This window comes from Strix aluco, chromosome 5 (assembly GCF_031877795.1).
Source record: "Strix aluco isolate bStrAlu1 chromosome 5, bStrAlu1.hap1, whole genome shotgun sequence".
NCBI lineage: Eukaryota > Metazoa > Chordata > Aves > Strigiformes > Strigidae > Strix > Strix aluco.
In genome coordinates this window covers 15,015,622-15,034,722 of record NC_133935.1, presented here as the reverse complement: position 1 = coordinate 15,034,722, position 19,101 = coordinate 15,015,622, and the positions used below count along the sequence as shown (strand labels likewise).

Here is a 19,101-nt window from a genome sequence, read left to right as displayed (position 1 = left end):
TGCTGCCATTTTATGTATCTTGCTGCACACCACAGCCCACCATCAGATGGGAAACTGCCAAGCCTTTCAGTTTGCCATGTGGGTTAAGTTTCTAAGCGAGTTACTTATTTGGGGTTATTTTAAATGAGCTATTTCTTGCTTGCAGGTAGGCTACTGTAGGCCTTGATGAGAGTTTGGCTTTTCTGTTGCTTTTGTGGTTAAACCCAACAAATGCCAGGCCGAAGACATGTCTGCTTTTGAGAGGAAACGAGTGACCACGCGAAGCCTGAGCAGTACAAACCCCTGAGGTACTGCCTCTGCCGACGAGGGTTTTTTCCTGCAGAGTTCAATTTCTCACCCTTCCCTTGAAAGCTCGCTCTTACCTCTGCCTAGAAGAAACCAGGCTGAACCAGGCCGAGGTGTGGGAGCGGGGGAGGGAAGGGGCCACTGCCCGGTGTCAGCGCAGTTCTTCCCGGGCCTGCGGCCCCCGAGACGAGCGGGCAGCCCCTGAGCCCAAGGCGGCTGGCTATGGCGCCTCGGCCGCCTTTCTCCCACCGCCGGCCCGCGCTGCCGTGAGGCGCCGCCATCTCGCAGCGGCGGGTTGGGGAGGCGGCGGCCCGGCCGCGAGCAACGGCGGAGCCAAGTTTCACTTTCTGTGCCTGTGCTCTGCGGAGCGGGAAATGAAAACTAAGCGGTGGGATGGGCGCTGCTGCCCTCTGACGCTGCCGGCGAGAAAAGCGGCGGGGCAGCCCCATTCCGGCCGGCAGCACCGCCGCGGCAGCCGCTGCCCCTCCGCGCCTCCCCGCTCGCTGCCGGCAGCCCTGCCGGGTGGCAGCCGCTGGGCCGGCCCGCCCAACGGAGGTGCTCCTCTGTGCCGCAGGTGAGCTCCGTGGGGGAAGACGTGGGGCTCCCGAGGGTGCGGCGTGAACGTGAGGACCTGCCGAGGCTCGAAGCGCTCCTGGTCCTGTGGGAATTGGTGAGAAAACTTCTTTGCTGGCGTGTCAGATAGGATGAGCCAGAGCCACAGTGTGCCAGGAGAAAGGAAAAAAAGAAAAAAAACAAACCAGGAGAGGGGAAAAAAGAAGGTTGAACAGATGCGTAGTTTGACACCAAAGTGGGAAGTCTTGTTTCACATCTGAGAGAAGTGTGGAGGTGAAGGGCTCAAGTCTCCTCAGGGTGGCCATCTCCTCCCCAGGGCTGTTGCCTCAAAGCCCACCTCCCGCCCCAGCACCATCCCCCCCTGGCCGCCTGCTCCTCGAGATACCCCTGAGGGGAAGGGGCGACAAGGGGGAGAGGTAGGGGGTCCTCCTTAGGCAGAGGGGGGCTTCAGGGACTGTGGTATGAGGGTGTGAAGGGACTCTTGGGGGTTTGTCGTGAGCGGCTGGTGTCTTGGGAGGGCAGTTAGGCTGCGGAGCAGGCCAAGGGGAAAGGAGGGATGCTGGGCTGGCTGAGGGAGGGTGAGAGAGAGGGCTAGATGGTTACGAGGTGGAGGGTACGAGGAGGGTATCACTGCTACCTTTTCTCTGCCTAGCGCTAGCATGGTCGCTTGGCTTGGCCAAGCCATGTGCGTTGAGGGAGTGGTGCTGAGTCCTGCGAAGGAAACTGAGAAGCAACCCTGCTCCTCCAGTGAGAAAGGAGAAGTCAGGAGCAAGAGGAGAGCCTGCTCCTCAATTCTTGTGCTCGTTCACCATTTTTTTTTATACATTTATGCAGGGAAAGGAAGGTCAAGTGCAAATCTTAGTAATGCCATATTTCTGATAACCAAAATGAGGCAGTTCCATGCAAGGGTTGGGAAGTTTTGTTCATGTCCCTGCTCCCGCACCGGGGTTTCCGCTGGTAGTGCCTGGGGAAGAGTTTCATCAAACCAAAGACCCAAATCCTCCTATCTCTGTATCCCCCTGCACCTTCCTGCCCTAATATCTTTCGACCTATTTCTCAAGTCAGCCAAAGCCTTTTAACCCTGAGCTTGTTCTTTCATCCCACCCTTAATCCTACCCCTCCTGCCAAAAGCTGTGTCTTGCAAGTTCACCCCTTCCCCAGTACATCCCTAGCTGTTGTTCAGCTACCTCTGCTCTGCCTATCCCCCTCCTTTCTGTCTCCTTCGGCAGCCTCAGGGGCTGTGCGCATTACTTACCTTCTGGCTGAACTACAGCAACTAAACCCAGTAGCTCTTGCGGTACAAGGAAAGATGGGCTCCAGCTCCAGCTGGGCTTTCAGAAACCTGAATGCCTTATTAAATAATTTCCAGGGGAAGAGGCAGTGTGAGTTCAGACTCTGTTTTGCGAAGAAAGAAATCTAATCCAATTTCTCTTTTCCTGTGTAGCTGTTCTAATTGGTGGTTTTGGAAATAAAAAGCAATATTCTTGAATCTATCTATGAGTTTATTTTTTTTCCCCAAATAAAACTCTTCAGCAAACTCGACAATGTTTAGTGAAAGTGAGTGTATGACACTTAAGAGTTCAAAAGTAATCTTCAGAAGTGAAGAATCAGAAGTACAGTTGGGAAAAAGTATACTTAAGCTTAAAGGTAATGGGGGAGAAAAAATAATTTCTAGTTTCCCTGCCTTAATCTTCAGAAACTTTAATATTTAACATTATTAGGCACAGTTAACCTGAAAAATAACTTGCTTTTAAAGCAAACGTTTTCTTTTTGTGGAAGGTGAAACCAGGATTTTTTTCTTATTTCCCTTTCTTGTTAGCTTGCTTTCATTCTTTCAGCACCTGGCCTCAGGTTCATTTTACATGCTGTTTAATATTTGTAAAATAATAATTTCTGAGCATTTTTCCCCCCCCCCCCCTGTGAATGCTTCCCTAAGCATTTCCTTTTGTTTCTGATTCTGCCTCCCGGTTGGAGGTGTGCTTTTAAAAAGTTTAATTTTTGTGTAATTTCATTTGAATATTTGTTACATTGTTTTGCTTGTGTATTTTTAATTTGCTTTAGTTTGGTGGTTTTTTGAAACTTACCTAAAGAGCTAGTAGCTGAGTCATAAGAGACTATCAGATTAATGGTCTGTTCAATACTGCCTTGAAAATCAAGGCATTATAATGGTTCTCTTGCTTAAACAGTTACTTTTTCCTGTGATCACTTGAAGGAGCATAAGAAGAAACTGCTATTTAGGTGCTTACATGTCTTTAAAAATTACAGTCCAAAGTGCCACAGTAGAGCTGTGACTAATGTGCTTAAAAACAACGTGGAGAGCCCAGTACAGAAAACAGACAAATGCTTATCAGCTCAAAAAGCTAGAGGAGGTGAAATTTGCCCTTTTGAATACTTGGGTGATAAAGCATTACTTTTACTGAACAGAGGAGTTTTGCAACATTTGTCATTTGGACAATTTTAATCATATTATTTATTCCATCTTCTTGAACAGGGATATCTGGAGATCCTTGGCTAGGTGGAGCTGTTTCTGTGGAACTGAAGGTTCATTTATTTATTTAGCCACAAAAGGAAGACAGGATGTGCAATTGCCATCAAGCTGCATGTCTGTTACCTTGCCAGTAGTCCGCACACCTACAATACCCATGTTAATTCAAATATACCAAATGTTGTTGCAGTAATCTAATTGTATTGACATTCCAGCTTTTTCATAATGAAAGTACCAAATACAAAGACAAATCCTCTGTTTCTGGGTGCTCTCCCTCTTTCTGATCTTTCTGTGTCTTTCTGCAGTCCTTCTGTCTTTGTACAGTATTGTTTATGGGACAAAGAAGTGGACGTCAAAAAAGAAGCAAGAAACTAGAGGTGGCACTAAGCAAGACCATGATGACAGAAGCAGGAGTACAAAGTAATAAAGAGGAAGCCAAAGAGCCAAAGGCCAAAGAGCAGAGGCTAACATCAGTCTTTGGTGTGGCAGACTTAAAAAATGGTAATGTTTGTCTATTCTTCACTCTCATATCTTGCATTTCTAATGCCTGCTGTTCCGTTCTCTGTCCTTTGGCTTCATTTTCTCCTATTCTTTACCTCTTCACTGAGGAATATACAGATGATTCTCATTTTGCCCTGTGAAGTAAGCATTTTGTTTTTTCGGGCAGGTATTACATGAGGATCTCAGAGCTTTTTCCCATTTTAAGTCCTCAAATTGGCCATTGCAGCCGAAAAGGTCTAGATGCTGGCCCTGTCTCTTTCCAAATACAGCCAGCATTGCTTCTGGATTTGCTAAACCATGAACTAGGCCCTAGTTATTCTGCTGCATCACTAGATTGGCCTCTCAAAAGCTGTCATTGGTATTTCAGGTGTATATACTGTTCTATCCCAGGTATAGCCCACCCTTACCACTGACTGTATGCATTTCAGAGTTGTTCTGAGTTTCTGTTCCATGTCCTCTCTCCCTTTGGTGATGACTCCAGAAGAAAGACTTCTAATTTCTGACCACAGTTACTTATACTGCTTTGGGGCACAGAATAAGTCATCTTCTGCAAACAGCTGTGACTTGCTTTTTCCACTCCTCTCAGGGTAGTTCCTTTCTTTGAAACTGAAACAAAGAATACCAGAGGTAGGCTGAGGTGGAAACTTGAAGCCTGCATGGTGGACAGCTAGCATTTGGTCCCACATGTAGCTCTTCATTTCATTATTAGGCCTGGCTGTGTAAAAGCCTGAATGAAAATCCTCATACAGGCAGCCTTTGACTTCTGATTTTTTTTTATTTTTGTCATTTTATATTTAGGTGTGTGATGTGAGGACTGAAAATAGAGGAACTGGGAGACATTTGAGTATCATAATCCAGGCTTACTTGGATTTTTCCTGTCAGTTGCCAAACAAAAATAAATGTTATCTGCTTGAGCAACATAAGAATAGATTGAACGCTTTGTCAGGTCTGAACCAGATGCTGAGCCTGTACACTGAATGGCTGAATATATGCAAGAGGAGTTTGCTGCTTTCAAATAATTTTCACTTTCTTCTCTTGTACCTATCTTCAGGCCTCACTTCTCTTTTTCTGTGCCTACAGAAGCTATTGGACTGTACAACATTGGACAGAGCTGCTGTCTGAACTCTGTGCTCCAAGTGTTCCTCATGAATACGCGCTTCACAGGGATACTTCGAAGGTACCACTTGTTTGAATTAACCTGAGATAGATACATCCATAGTTGCTCTGTTGTCTCCCCTCCTTTTTTTATATGGGATGTACATTTGAAGGCTTGGATCATCAAAGTGCTAGCAAGGTGCTTTCAGTTCACTCAGCAACGTCTCTGCCTTGTGTCTGTCATATACAAGCTAGGGCCTGCAAATGTAGAAGTTGCAGTGTTATGACTTGTTTGTCATCTCTGGTTCACGTGGTGTTTGCACACTAGTAAGCTGTAGTCTTGAACTGAGTCTTTATGACTTGTATCTCTCTTTTCCATAACAGGATATGATTTTATTCCGGGTATACTCATAGGCCATTATAACTGAAGGATGTGTCGCGTAAAACCATATCCACTATTAATTTTGTAACTTTAAGCATGTAAGTGTAAACATATTGTGATCCATAGCCTCTGGCCCCTGATTGTCCTGGCTAGCACCTGATAGAGGGTAAGTGTTGTTGCAGATAGCAACTACCTAGTGTTACTTTGTTTTGCTTGACTGTGCTCTCTACTTGTTTGTGAGGAGGATTTGGACTTCTGCCTCCCTACCAACTATACTAATAATTGGTTTGATTTTTTTTTTTTTCAGTTTACTTAGTTCACTGCAGCTTTAATCATCTAAGTGGATCATTCCTATTCAGTCCTCCTTTCTCCAGATTTCTTACACACTCATCAGTGTGCAGAGGGGGAAGAAGACAAGTTACAGACATGCAAAGATGAGAAGTGTCAGAAATGGTCAAAGCTAAATAATGTAGACAGTAGGTTACCGTTGTTATTTGAGGAAAGACTTAGAAAAACCTGCGGACTGCAATAAATTTAGGGATGATAAAGAGTTTTCCAGTTGGCATATAGTTGGAAATCAAGCATTATGATACACATGCCCATGAAATTTTGAGTGTATGTTGAGAATGAAGTCAGGAAGAGGTGGGAGGCAAGAACAGCTCTGCAACTGTCTGTAACTGATGTTGTTTCTAGAGCCCAGAAAGCACTTTGGGTCCTGCTTGGTTTGCCCCTTATTCAGGAACAGGCCAACTTTACAATTGTGGCCTTTTACTTTAGAAATATCAGTCTGCACTATGGGATGAGCTAGTGCAGGTGTCTGCTTCCTCTTCTTCCTTCTTTTGCTGAAAACATGCCCATTCTGGTTCCTCTTGAGTTGCTATCTGTGCTGTCCACCTCTTCCTTCAGATGTGATGTCTAATATTTCTCCATCGTACTGCTTGGTTACGATTCATTTTGCTTCTTCTCTTTATAGGATCACAGTGCCACCAAGTCCTGCGCAGAAGAGGAAGGATGTCCCATACCAAATGCTCCTGCTGTTGGAGGCGATGCAGTGTGGCAAGCAGAAAGCTGTTTCTCCCACAGCCCTCGCTTTCTGTCTTTCAGAATACAGAGTGAAATGTAAGCGGCACTGCCTCATGCCCACTTCTGTCTGCAGACCAGGGATGTTAATTATCAAGCACTAACAAGCAGTGCAGACTTTGACATCTCATTCAGAGATTCAGAAATGGGAGGAGTTAGGTATACGATGACGTAGTGCTCTTTATAGCTGCCTCCCAGTTGTGAGTTAGATGCTGTGTCTTAATTGTGAAGAGGGGAAGAAAAGCTCCTTCCAGATATCCTTGTGATGTCCAAAGGGTGGGAAGACTATCACGCTGCTACAGGACTCAGCTACTGATACTGGCTGGAGGGAAAGGGCTGTGCAGGGGAGAGAGGGGACAGTTTATAGCTTGATATGTCTTGCTATGCTGGCATGGTAATAGTGAAACAGCTGCTGTTATTACAAGGAAGGGATTTATGAAAAAGCTACTGAGTTCACCCAGATCCGCAAGGATAGAAACCATATCCTTCCTGTTCCTTGTTATAAGGGCAGAGAGAAGAATTTGATGGCTTAATCTCCCATGTGGACAGGATCCCAAAGGAGAGAGACTGTTAAATGCATGGTGACGAGTAATAATGGGATACTGAGGATCTGTTTATATATACAAATACACAGGGTATATCCAAATGCCCTGATCTTTATCATACAAAAGCCCAAACAGGACAGCACTGAAAAGGACAGATGGTAGCCAGCCCATACCTATATTAAGGAGGAACGTGAAATAACATGAATATTTCTGCTTGCATCATATTTCTGAGACTGAATGGCTCTGCATTCTGCCTTCTCCCAATTAAAGAGGGATGCCCAAAGAGAGTTTGTAAAGCTTCACAGTCTCCCACCTTGTCCTTCTGCTTTAAAATTCAGGTGTGGTTCGTGAAGTCCTATATCCCAGCAAGTGGTGCTTTACCTGGATCAGAGATGTGCTGTTAGACATGAGGAAAGGTGTATTTTCTGAGCTTCATTCAGTCAGGGATGTCTGTAATCTTACTAGAACCTAGCTGAAGTCAGTACCTGTGGACTTGCAGGGGAAGTTGAAAGCACTTCCACCTCAGGGTGTTGGATTATTCCACACAATTTGTTTCACCTAAAATCAAGCGTAGATGTAGTCCAGAAATATCAAGATTTTGCAAACCTATGTGTAGTTTTTGCCTAGTCTTGAGTTCATCATGGGCTGACAACATCCGTTCTTTGCATTCAAGGATGTGGATTTTTCCCCCTCTGCCCCAAATTCAATCTTGAAGCAATTCTCTGCTGAGTCATTCTAAGCAAGCTGTGCATTGAGCTGTATCCCACCATCTTAGGTTTCTTAATATGCCAGTCTAGCCAGAGTGGAAAGCCAAAGTGTAATGTTACACCATCCTTGGCTTCCTATGCTGAAACTGCCTGCTTTTTCCCTGGGTAGAGATCAAGGGGTTTATACCATTCTGTGGATGAGACATATGGATAGGCCTCCCTATCATTTTTATCTTGGCACTCGGAAGTGTTATAGCCTTAGTGAGGGGGTGGGGTAGACGAGTCTGTGGAGTAACAAAGGTGGAAAAGAGAACAGAATTCTCCTTCTATTGTTTCTAAGAAGGACTCAAATAAATGCATCCCTCAACTCCATGAGACATCCAAGCCCTATCATCCAGTAGGTATTGAGTAGCCTCTTGGCCCCACATCCAGTGACAAGAACATGATTTTTGCACTGGATTGTACAATGGGGTGCTCAAGCCCTCCTGTCTTTTCCCACTGCCTGCTCAGGTTGCACAGAGACATTGCAGCTCATCTCCAGTCTAAGCTTTGTCCCTGGCAGGGGGTGGCAAGGGAACAAGAAACTGGATCTGAGGGGGGACAATAAATCTCTCTTTGCCATCTGTGGGAAATCTGTGCTTGGTGCTGTTCATAATACTGATTAAGGTTGTGTTTTCTGTTTGTCCAGTGTTTGTGCAGCATGATGCTGCTCAGCTCTTTCTGACTCTCTGGAACTTGATAAAGAGGCAGATGAAAAAGCCAGAGCTGGTAAGGATGGTCACTGAAATGAACACCAGGTCCTTTGGCCCTTATCATGTGTGGTTTCCTCTGCTTGTTGAAGAAGAATCCCATTCACTGACAGTTGTCCTAAATGAAATTCTTGGAATTATCCCCTGTTTGGATCTTTCCTCGCATCTTTCAAATGTGAAAGAGAATCTTCGTTTCATAGGCTTCAACATTTTGAATCACAATTAACTTTTGTTCCTCTTTTAGCGCATGCCAGGGTCTCCATTCTAATGGGAGAGCTGATTAATAGCAAGAAGATTGATCTTTTTGCAACACTGAATTTAGTTATCTTGCATTTCTTTTTTTCCCAAATTTCTGTAAACATTTATTGGTATGTCTTGACACAGCTCTTCCATTCTTTGAAGTCAGCCATGTGCATTTTATTATAATTAGTCACTGTTAATATGCTATGTATATGACAGTTTCTCCCAGGAGAGCTGTGTAAGGTAAAAGTGACTCTTCCTCAACCCACTGTCATAGTTTTCTTCACAGGCTTCTGTTGCAGTTCCAAACAAAACAGTAAAATTCTGCGTCAAAGCAGACATTTAACTGTCTGATCTTGTTATAGGCTGTGTCTTTCCCCTCTGCTAGGGGAGGAGGGGAAGGAGTTGTTCTCCTTTAAATGGTGGGAAGTGTCCTGTCCACATAAGTCATTGTCAGATGTGGGTTCAAGCCTTAAGGCAGTAACACTGTGTGAAGTAACTGTCCACATGGGCTTTCCTGCCCACAGAGGGAAATACCTCAGCTGTGTTCTTCATAAACCTTGTTTTGACCTTTTTTTACCCCTCCAGGTTGAAGAGCTGGGTGATTTGTACACTATCTGTGTACAGGAGCATCTGGCCTGTCAGAAATGCTCTTTTGAAACAAAGAGGAACAGCAGCATGTTAACCCTTCCACTCCCGATGTTGGATTCCAGTTCTCACGTGCTGAAGAGTCTGGTAAGTACAGTGGCAGCACTGTTTCCTTAGGAAGAAGATTTCCCTCTGATCACTGTGGGAGCCTTCTCCTTGCAGCACTGGTGTCTCCTGGGACTCATGTAGAATCTCTGCAAGAATCTCTGCAGGGTGTCTGGGACTTTGAGGTGATCTTTTCTCATTAGCATTTCTTCTTTGTTTTGAGGAGGTTCTAAATTTCTCAAAAGTTTGTTTGATTTGGGGGATGGAAAATAAAGTCCTTGCATCTCCTTTCTGAAAAGTGTTTTGACTAAACTCTGCAAGACTCAAAGATTTATACTACATAGCGATGTGTACCTGTGAGGCCTTAGATACCACAGTGAGATGCCCTAGATAGCTTGTAATCCCTGGCCAGACACCCTACGTTTGCCTAGTGCAGTGTTCTTTTACTGTTAAATCAGTACTGCTCTTTGATAGCCAGATACAGCAGTGATGGTGGCTGTGTAGGTGCTGCCACAAATAGACAGTGGATTTTTCAAGTGGCAGTGGACGATTGGATCTCATTTATTCTCTGACCACTTTATATTGTTTCAGCCTAAAGAAACCTATTTCAAAACCTCTAAGGCTTTGAAGTAGGTATAAAATACACTTATACATCAATATCTTTTTTGTGGAAACCATGGTACTTGGTTTTTTTTTCAACTAATGTCATCACAGCAGCAGCTAGGAAAATGGGATACCTTTTTTAGACTGCTAGGCAATCTTTTGTCCTTTGAATAAAATATGCCTTCTATAGCTTTGCTGTTTGCTTGTACCCTGTGAAACTAAGCAGAAATAGAAATCCATCTTGAAGGAATTCTGTTGAAAGAAATCTCTGTCTTCATAGGAGGACTGTCTGCAATACTTTTTCCTTCCAGAAGAGTTGACTGATCACAACATGTGTTTCTGTGAACAGTGTGGAAGGAAAACACCTTTTCTGCAGGTAATGAGAGAATTATTTCCCCATATGTCTCTTGCACCCAGAACTCCCTTTAGGACTGGGAAGGGTGGGGAAAGGACTCAACCATATCAGTTTTAGAGGAGATCAACAATCCAAAGATTTGTCAGCAAAGCAATGTCAGATAGGTATAAACCACATTAATCTTTCCTGTAGGAAGTTCTCTACTGTAGATGTAGTTCTAGCAACAAAAGAATGCTTTCATGGGTTTTAGTGTAAGTTACCAAGGGATGCAACATTTCTGTACTAGTGGAAAAGCTGCTGTTGGTTTATGTGTGCTTCCACTGTGGGGCTTTACACTGCTGCATAACTCCAGGGGTAGACAAGAATATGTTACTGAAGCTGTGCATACACATAAAAGTAGGATAATGTGGGGTGATTTTTTTTCTTCCCTACTCTCCACTGGGCTCCCCATTTTTTACAGTATTTCCCTCTGTCAGCTGATGCATTAGCTGTTTTGTGAAGAGGCAAGTGCCTGTGAAGAGAGGTGTGTGAGGGAGACTGCCTCAGCTCAAGGCTTGGAGGGGACTTTTCACAACATTTTCACCATTGGACCACCTCCAAGGCCACAATGCATCCATGTGTCTTGGTGGCAGCCATGGCAGCAGCAGTAGCATCAAAAGGCAGTGCTGGAAGGAATAAGCAGTCAGCTTGGCATCCTCCACGGAGCTCTGGTGGCCACATGTCACAAAGAAGTTGGCTTGTCTCTCCTCACCTACCTAGTGCTAGCAACCTAGGGTTAGGAAAGCAGATGAGAAACAAAGCAGCCCTTGAGACACCCAAGGCTGGGTGCTGATCATGCTGAAGTTGAAAAACTTGATTATCACAGCTCTGTTACATGTGTATATCTCATGTATGCAGATGAGCTACAAAGGTTTGGCATCTGCTATCCGGTGGAACTGGCAATCATTTGACTGTTCTCCATGCTACATTCACTGGGTGGCAATGGCTGTTTCTACCCCACCTTCCCAGGGTTTGTTCCTTAGTTCTGAACTGCATTATTTATTGCTTTGCAGAGCATGAAGCTAGTCCATCTGCCACAGACTCTGACCATACACCTAAAGCGCTTCTGCTTCGAAAAATTGGCCTGCATTCACAAGCTTAGTCACTATCTGCCATTCCCACAAGACCTTGATTTCAGTGCAGTCTTGACAGAAAATCAGTGCCAAGCAGATGACAATGAAAAGGTGAGATGCTCCTAATGCCCTGTTTAAAAAGGGTAGATTTTCTTCTCCCCTCTGTTCAAATCTCATAAAAACTTAAGAGATCACACCAGGACTTGCCTCAGTTCAAAGCATCTGTCTTAAAACTGTATGTCTCGAGCTTTACCTGTGCCTGGTGTTGTCTCACGTCCTGTGCTTTTAACTGATTCAGGCATTATTCAACTTCCTGTGCTTAGATTAAATCACCGAAGGCACCAGAACTGGAGCTTTCTGCCATAAGGACAAAAACCAGGCTTTACAAAAAAACCCACCCAAACCCTTTTTTTTCTGAGAGTGTTTAGCATAACTTCTTTCTTCCATTTCTAAATGTACTAAAGAAAAGATGAAAACACAGTTCATTTGGATGATGAAATCCAGACATCGTAAACAGTGTCTCAGAGGCAACTTTTGTCCTGGTGGTTCAGCGTCCAGGGCAAGATGGAGACGCAGACATACTGCTTTGCAATCATCACCTGTCTGAGACAGGGGAACTCCATCCCTGGCAGCTTCCCATGCAGTGGTGTTTGGTCACAGAGTTGAGGTTAGCAGGGAGACAACAGCTTTGCTAAGCAGCTGAGAGTGATTTGCCACACTGTGCATCTGTTCCCCTTACTGAGAAATAACAAGGAAAAATGTGGCAATAACAAAACCTTGCTGGTGCAGTGTTGACTGCAGTGTAATTCCATGCTGCCCCTTTACTGTCCTACTGCCTTTTTCACATTCCTGTGATCTCCAGGGAGGCTTCCAGCCCATAGCTGTCAGGCTGAAAAAGGCAGGATCCTCAAGGCCAATCTAATCTTTCTCCTTTTTCCTTACGAAACGCACATTCTTGCTGTTCTGGCTGCTGCTTCTCTTCAGCCAATGGCAAATGAGAATTGCTGTGCTGAGTGTTACTCTTTGTGGTTCTTCACAGGCTGCCTGGCAGTATGAGCTTTTTGCTGTTGTTGCTCATTCAGGATCAACTAATTGTGGACACTACTGTGCCTATATTCGAAGTCTCACAGAATGTAAATGGTATTGCTTCAATGATTCTGAGGTTTGCCAGGTGAGGAGACAAATCCACCTTTCTTTTGTAGCTTCCTGGACACTCCTCCAGATCTCATTCCGTCTGACTGACTGCTGATTAAAGAGGGCCAGGAAAGAAAACTGAAGCTGCAGAGCTTTGTGCACCTCATTCCTCTGCTACAGCTTACTCTGAGCTGAAGGCAAAGCAGCTCTAGCTTCTGTACCAAACAAGGTCTCAGGTTCTGGTTTGCAATTTGCAGAAGCAGCCATTCTCTGTATACCTTACTTTATGTACTCTAGATCTGTTTAGTGTATTGTCGTGGTTTGAACTTGACCAGCAGCCAAACACCATGCAGCCACTCGCTCACCCTCCCCCCTGCCTGGGGGATGGGGGAAGGTTGGAGGGATGAAAGGAGACTAGTAGGTTGAGATAAAAAACAGTTTAGTAATTGTAACAAAATAATAACAATAATAGAAAGTACAAATGGGTAATGCACAATGTGATTGCCCACCACCCGCTGACTGATACCCAGCCTGTTCCTGGCTAGTGATCCTGAAAAGAACAAGGTCCCGCAATTGCAATCCCAGAAGCGAGAGAGAACCCCCTCCTTCCTGGTTTTCCCTCCTTTATATAATGAGCATGATGTTACATGATATGGAATATTCTGTTAGCTAATTTGGATCTGGTGCTCTGGGTGTGCCCCCTCCCAACTTCTTGTACACCTGTGCATGGACAGGACATGGGGAGTTGGAGAGACCTTGATCTCTTAGCAACAACCGTAAACATCAGTGTATCATCAGCGTTATTCTCACTGAATCCAAAGCATAGCACTATTCTAGCTACTAAGAAGAAAAATTAACTGTATCCCAGCTGAGACCAGGACATGTATGTGTTCAGAAGAGGCAAAGGAACTGTTTTTCCTTGAAGGGTAAAAGCGATATACCAATTTATTAAAAGGTGTTTAGTTCCTACTACCACTTACCTCTCTTATGAGAATTGCTGTGCCAGTATCATGATGTGTCCATCTCTTAGAGTTTTTACCAGCCTCCTTTTGTGTGTTTTTCTTCTCTAGGTATCGTGGGATGATGTTAAATGCACCTATGGACATTCCAACCTCCACTGGTAAGCAAACATATCTCTGTTTTTACCTAATACTGCTCTGAAGTTTGGAATGAGGGTAGTAAAGAGAAGGAAGACAAACATTTTGAACTGCATATTGCCTGGGATGTACTGGGTGCGCAGGGGAGTAGAAAGGCATCCTTGTATACTGGTTACTCTGATGTGACTGTATGTGACTATACCAGGAGCCTGCAGGATTACTGAGTAGTCACAAATGGGGCTTCAGGAGTGGTTGTGTTACTTATGATTGCCACTTGGACTCTATATCCTGACTGATGTTAGATATGTCAGTCATGATTCCTCCATGATTTTCTTTGATGTATCATAAAATGAGCTGTGGAGGGAGATAATCCCTCCTGTAAGCTATAGTGCTGTCAGCTTTGTATGCTGCCTCAGGAACACTGAAGAGGGCCAGTTCAGTTGACCTAAACATCAAAAAGCTGAACAGGAGCGAACCTGAGAGGTTACTTGCCACCTAGATCTTCAAAAATACATTTTGTTTTGCTTTTTCTTTGCTTCCACAGGGGAGAAACAGCCTATCTCTTGATTTACATGAAGAAACACCCTCAGTAGCCTTATCCAGGAGTGTCAGAATGTCTCCCGAAGCTGTGTGTTACTGGAGCTCAGCACCTCTGTGCCAGTGTGGACATGTACAAATGTTCCACAAGAAAGACATTCTGCACTCAGTCAGTGACCTCTACCTTCACATTTATTTTTGAAAAAAGTGCAGAAGAGACTCAGCTAGAGAAAATATCTAAGAACTGTTGCACCTAGAAACTTTTTCTTTCGTATATTTTTATATTTATGTGATTCTATATATTAATTTCCTCTTAAAAGATAGTGAAGTTAGTCCTCATTTCTGCTGACTTGCCAGTTGCTTTAATGCTGAGGCCTAGATTCCAGTACAGGGGAAGCGTTTGGCCTGAAAGTCTTGAGAAACAGCTGGAACAAGGACCAGAACCCTTATGACACATGCAGCAGTGATGTTTACTCCTTAAAACCTCCCTGAAAATTAATCACTTCAGGGGTTGAGATATGTTTGAAAGTTGGTGTCAGCATAAAGAGGTGTTTCTATATCGGGACCTATTGTAGTTCTTATTTACAAGGCGAGTTTGAATATATTTATGCAGATGATTATTGTTTTTAGCATGCTTATCGGGCATTTATATGCATTTTCTTTCCTGTATAGATGTGGTGGGTTGACCGTGGCTGGATGCCAGGTGCCCACCAAAGCTGCTCTATCACTCCCCTCCTCAGCTGGACAGGGCTGCAGGGCCACAGCCTGCCTCACCATGGGCTTCACCACAGGCTGCAGGGGAAATCTCTCCTCCCCCTCCTTCTTCACTCACCTTGGTGTCTGCAGGGTTGTTTCTCTTGCATAGTCTCACTCCTCTCTTCAGCCACAGCTGCTGTCTTTTTGTTTTTTCCCCTTAAATATGTTATTGCACAGGCAGTGCCACTGTCACTGATGGGCTCGGCCTTGGCCAGCAGCAGGTCTGCCTTCTAGTCAGCTGGCATTGGCTCTGGGAGACATGAGAGGCTTCTAGCAGCTTCTCACAGAAGCCACCACAGTAGCCCTTCCTGCTACCAAAACCCTGCCACTCAAACCCAATACAGAGCAACAGAGATTCTGAAGCTAGCTGGAGATTTTGCACATTACGGTCCATCCACTGTGATAAGAGGAGATGTGAGATGCCTTGATGTGCTTGAACTTTTGGGATTTTCCTTTAGTACTCTTCAGCTGGTTGCCAGCTGGAATCTTTCATTCTCTCCCTTCTTTCTCTCTGCCCATGAAGTAGAAACATCCCTCAAGCAGAAAGTGTTCTGGAGAGAACAATTTTATGAAATGAGTAATTTTTAAATCTCCTGTTGAATCCTGTCACTTTGTGCTGTTGGTTCAACCTGTGCTCCCATGGGAAGATCACACAGCTGGAGGGAAAATGTAGAGGGAGCTAGAAAGAAAGGTTGGTCATGTGACAATCAGAAGAGTGTTCTAAAAGGTCATCACAAGACTCAGCTGTGAGGAGAATTAAAAACTTTGGTTGTGATGCTTTTAAAGCACTCATTGTTGTAGGTCTTGACATACCTGTTTGTGAAAGGATTGGTGATTCCAGTAGTTTGAGATCTAAAAGTACCTCCTAGCCTAACATATTCTTTGACTGTATCTTTGCAAGGGTGCTATTTTTGTGTGACTGAGCACATTTTAAAATTACTGATCTAGTTATAGTAGTAGCTATATATAACCTAATTTTATTTTGACGATGATGATGAAGTTCCCAAATCATTTCCGTTTTCTGTTGTTATGTGGAAGGTGAATTGAGAGAGCTTGGAGCATAGCTGTGAAATTACATTTTTATGAACTAGCAGGTATTTATTGCACTGTACTAGCAAGGTCCATTATTCTTTCTACTCTCTTCTGGTTTAAAAAAAACCCCCAGTGTATTGTTTGTCACCAGAATGAGGAATTTTCAGCCTATTCGCCTTTGGGAATGTGTTACACTCTTTCTAAAGCACCTTGCAGTGGGTAAGAAAACAGAGTTCCTGTCTGCTTTATCCAGGGCTTTGCATATGTGAAGTAGCTGAAAGACAGTACACTTCCAGAAATTGAGAAGTTAATGGGTTAAGAGACTTGACAAGACATTTCTAATTTAAATTTAAAATCAAGCTATGCTTATGAATAATGCCTCAAATGTGTCATAACCTTCCAGGTGTATCACCCATCAAGGAAGTAATTGCTCAGATAATATTAAGAATCTTTACAGATAGTATGTCAATGAAAAGTAGTTGGTGTTTTTTGAATAAAATAGTATGAGGTAAATTCCCTAGAAAATAAATCTTGTGAATTATTCTTTGTTTTTCCTAAATGCCATCAATGCAGGTAGGAGGCCACAGGCCACACACTCAGAGGATGTGTGCTCAGATTAAGTATTCAGGCTAGAGCTACTGCTAATGTTTATCTCTAACAGCTGAGGAAATGAGGCTAAACCTTCCCTGGGCCCTTCATCCTCTCTCTGGAGACACAGTGGGTTTATTGTCAGGTTTGCTGTCAAGTGAAAGCTTACATTGCTTCCAGATCCAGATGCGCCATGGGAGGAGCGGGAGAGTGTGCAAACTGCATCGCATATAGATTAAAAAACTGCCTGACCTGAGGGGCTTTTGGAAAAAGTCACCTTGGCTGCTTCTGTGTCCACAGCAAAGTTCAGTGGTACACTGGATAAACTGCCAAGGACAACTTTTATTTCAGTGCATGGGATTCAGCGCTAGCGTACTGATGTACAGTTATAACATGGAGGTCAGTTGTAACGTGGCGTCCACCTCGCCCAGGGGCTGGCTATAGAAAACCAACACCTGGATTTCTGCCAGAAAAAAATTTTCCACCATAGAGCCACCACAAAGGAGTTGGGATCATTTGTCCTGTGTTTGAGCCACTCTGTGAATGAAGCCTAGCACAGGTAGCAAGGACTTTGAAAAGCCAGGTAAAGCCAAGACTACCTGTGTGGAGAGATTATTGTCGGTCCTGGAAACTCTTCCTTTCTGTTTTTTGTTTGGTTTGGGATTACCATGTTTCAAGGGAAGGAGCAGTAGCAAAATACACACTCTCTGCTTCATCTCTGACAGACTCCTCATTACGTTCAGATACTCCCCACCTCCAAGAAACACAGAAACCCAGAAAAAAGTAAATATATATAATATATATATCACACACACATATAATCACTAAAACTTCAATGTGTTGTAAATCCCAAAATTATACACAAAAGTAAAAGAAATGTTTTTTTGATACTTTCAGTATCAATCTGTAAGAGTCACTTATCAACTAGTTAGTTATCATTGGTATTTACACAAAAATGCTGCACATGAAATCTACGTTTAAAAAAGACCTTCAAAAAAGGACCTACTCTAATAAGGATTAAGAAACATGGGTTGATAAAACTAGTTACTCTATGATGAAATGTGTAAATCATATTAGGACTTAGCATTACTAGTAATTTTAATAATAATGGCTTTACTGATAATTTTGTGGATCACAATAATCTGTTGTGTCTGATTGATAGATTCCAATAGCGAATCCTGTGATAATATTCCTGCAGGGGAATGGTGGTAGTTTTGTCGTCAAAGGCATCTTCCTCCACCAGGTTTAACCTTTGCTAAGCAGATTCTCTCACTGGCAGTTGCTGCTTTTTTTGCTCCCTGAGGGCAGCTTCAGTTTTTTCTGGAAGCCACCCAATGCTGTCCCTTTGCTGGCCCCCAGCATTTCTTACAGTGCTGCCTTTCAGACAGCTTTATCTTCCTGGTCTCCTGCCCTGACTGAGGCCACGCTTCTCCCAGGGACATGTTGGCGATGTCAAGCCAGGATCAGCTTTGCCAGTAACGACCATGCTGGTGTTTCTTCTGTAACACAGCTTGGGCTTGAAGCTGTGAGCAGAGAGCAGCACTTTCCTACAAGTGCAAACAGAAACCTCAAACAGCCTTTCAAAGGTATTTTATGAACCAATTAGTTTTTAGAAAGGAGCTATTTAGCTCTGACTCCATGCTGTTTCCCACATGGCTGGCTTCTATTTTACCAGCTTCAAATTGGCAGGCTCAGCACTGTTTGCATTTGCCTGTGGAAATGTGCCCAGGAGTCACCAATGCTTTAGAGAGCTTCATAGATAATAAAAATTCCTGACATATATGAAGTGAAAAAACTAGAAAAGAAATGATTCTTAGCTAAATCTACCTGATTTAAAGGAAAAAGTCGTAAGTACTGTGAAAAACTGAGGAAAGACTTAAAGGCAAAGTAAATTAAGACCTTCACACAGGCTTAAGAAATACTCTGATGGTTTTCCTAAATAGACTAATGACTGAAATTTCTGCCAGCTGGTGGGATACAGTTTAATCCAGTATGAAAATGTGCTTTGCTGTGCAAGGGATTGCTGGAGCAGGGAATGGGATAACACTCTTTATGTCTGCCTTTGTGATGGGCAGAGCGGCGGTTGAGGAATTGGGAGAGTCCCCCTTGTTAGGGAGGTGGCTACACATCACTGAAGGACAGGGGACACAACAGCTGTACTGGAAAGCCAGTTTGTTAATCTACGTTAGTTTCTGCAATGAGCTGAAGTGAATTTCTTCCCATCCTGGGTTGCAGACCAGTTGTACAGGTACCTTGGCAGTCACTGTGACCAGGGTGTCAGGTGGATGATCCAGAGAGCCATGGTCATCATCTATCTTTCCTCTATATAATCCATTTTTCTCACAGGTAAGGACAAAACCCACATAAGTGCATCAAATCTCTACATAGCAGAACTGAACAGTACAACTGCTGGTTAAACATTGCTTTCATTGCAGAATTCAGGCATAACAGGCCTGGTATGTTTGACCTCAGAAATAAAATTAAAAGGGTTCTCCTTTGGCTTGTCCCAAAGCTGCAGCGACCTGCACACCTCAATTAAAATCCTTGGACAA

The 19,101-nt window shown here is 43.8% G+C and overlaps 1 protein-coding gene across 2 annotated transcripts; it reads left to right on the top strand.

Annotated features, from left to right (window-relative positions):
* The first annotated feature begins 735 nt into the window (after positions 1-735).
* Positions 736-16,490, top strand: USP18 (ubiquitin specific peptidase 18). Of its 2 annotated transcripts, none has more exons than XM_074826050.1 (11): positions 736-955; positions 3,649-3,844; positions 4,925-5,021; positions 6,295-6,440; positions 8,342-8,421; positions 9,231-9,377; positions 10,219-10,314; positions 11,346-11,516; positions 12,445-12,576; positions 13,610-13,659; positions 14,181-16,490. In XM_074826050.1, the coding sequence occupies exons 2-11, from the start codon at positions 3,676-3,678 to the stop codon at positions 14,227-14,229; spliced, it is 1,137 nt and encodes a 378-aa protein (XP_074682151.1). In that variant the 5' UTR covers positions 736-955; positions 3,649-3,675; the 3' UTR covers positions 14,230-16,490. The 2 variants fall into 2 exon arrangements, with proteins under 2 accessions (XP_074682151.1, XP_074682149.1); XM_074826048.1 differs by having other exon boundaries at positions 742-859.
* The last annotated feature ends 2,611 nt before the right edge of the window (positions 16,491-19,101 follow it).

Bases quoted from the DNA above. Each gene is read 5' to 3' on its own strand.
- USP18 (XM_074826050.1), top strand. From the start codon at position 3,676: ATGGGACAAAGAAGTGGACGTCAAAAAAGAAGCAAGAAACTAGAGGTG. The intron at 9,378-10,218 runs GTAAGTACAGTG...CTGTCTTCATAG, and splicing joins CTCACGTGCTGAAGAGTCTG to GAGGACTGTCTGCAATACTT. The intron at 11,517-12,444 runs GTGAGATGCTCC...GGTTCTTCACAG, and splicing joins AAGCAGATGACAATGAAAAG to GCTGCCTGGCAGTATGAGCT.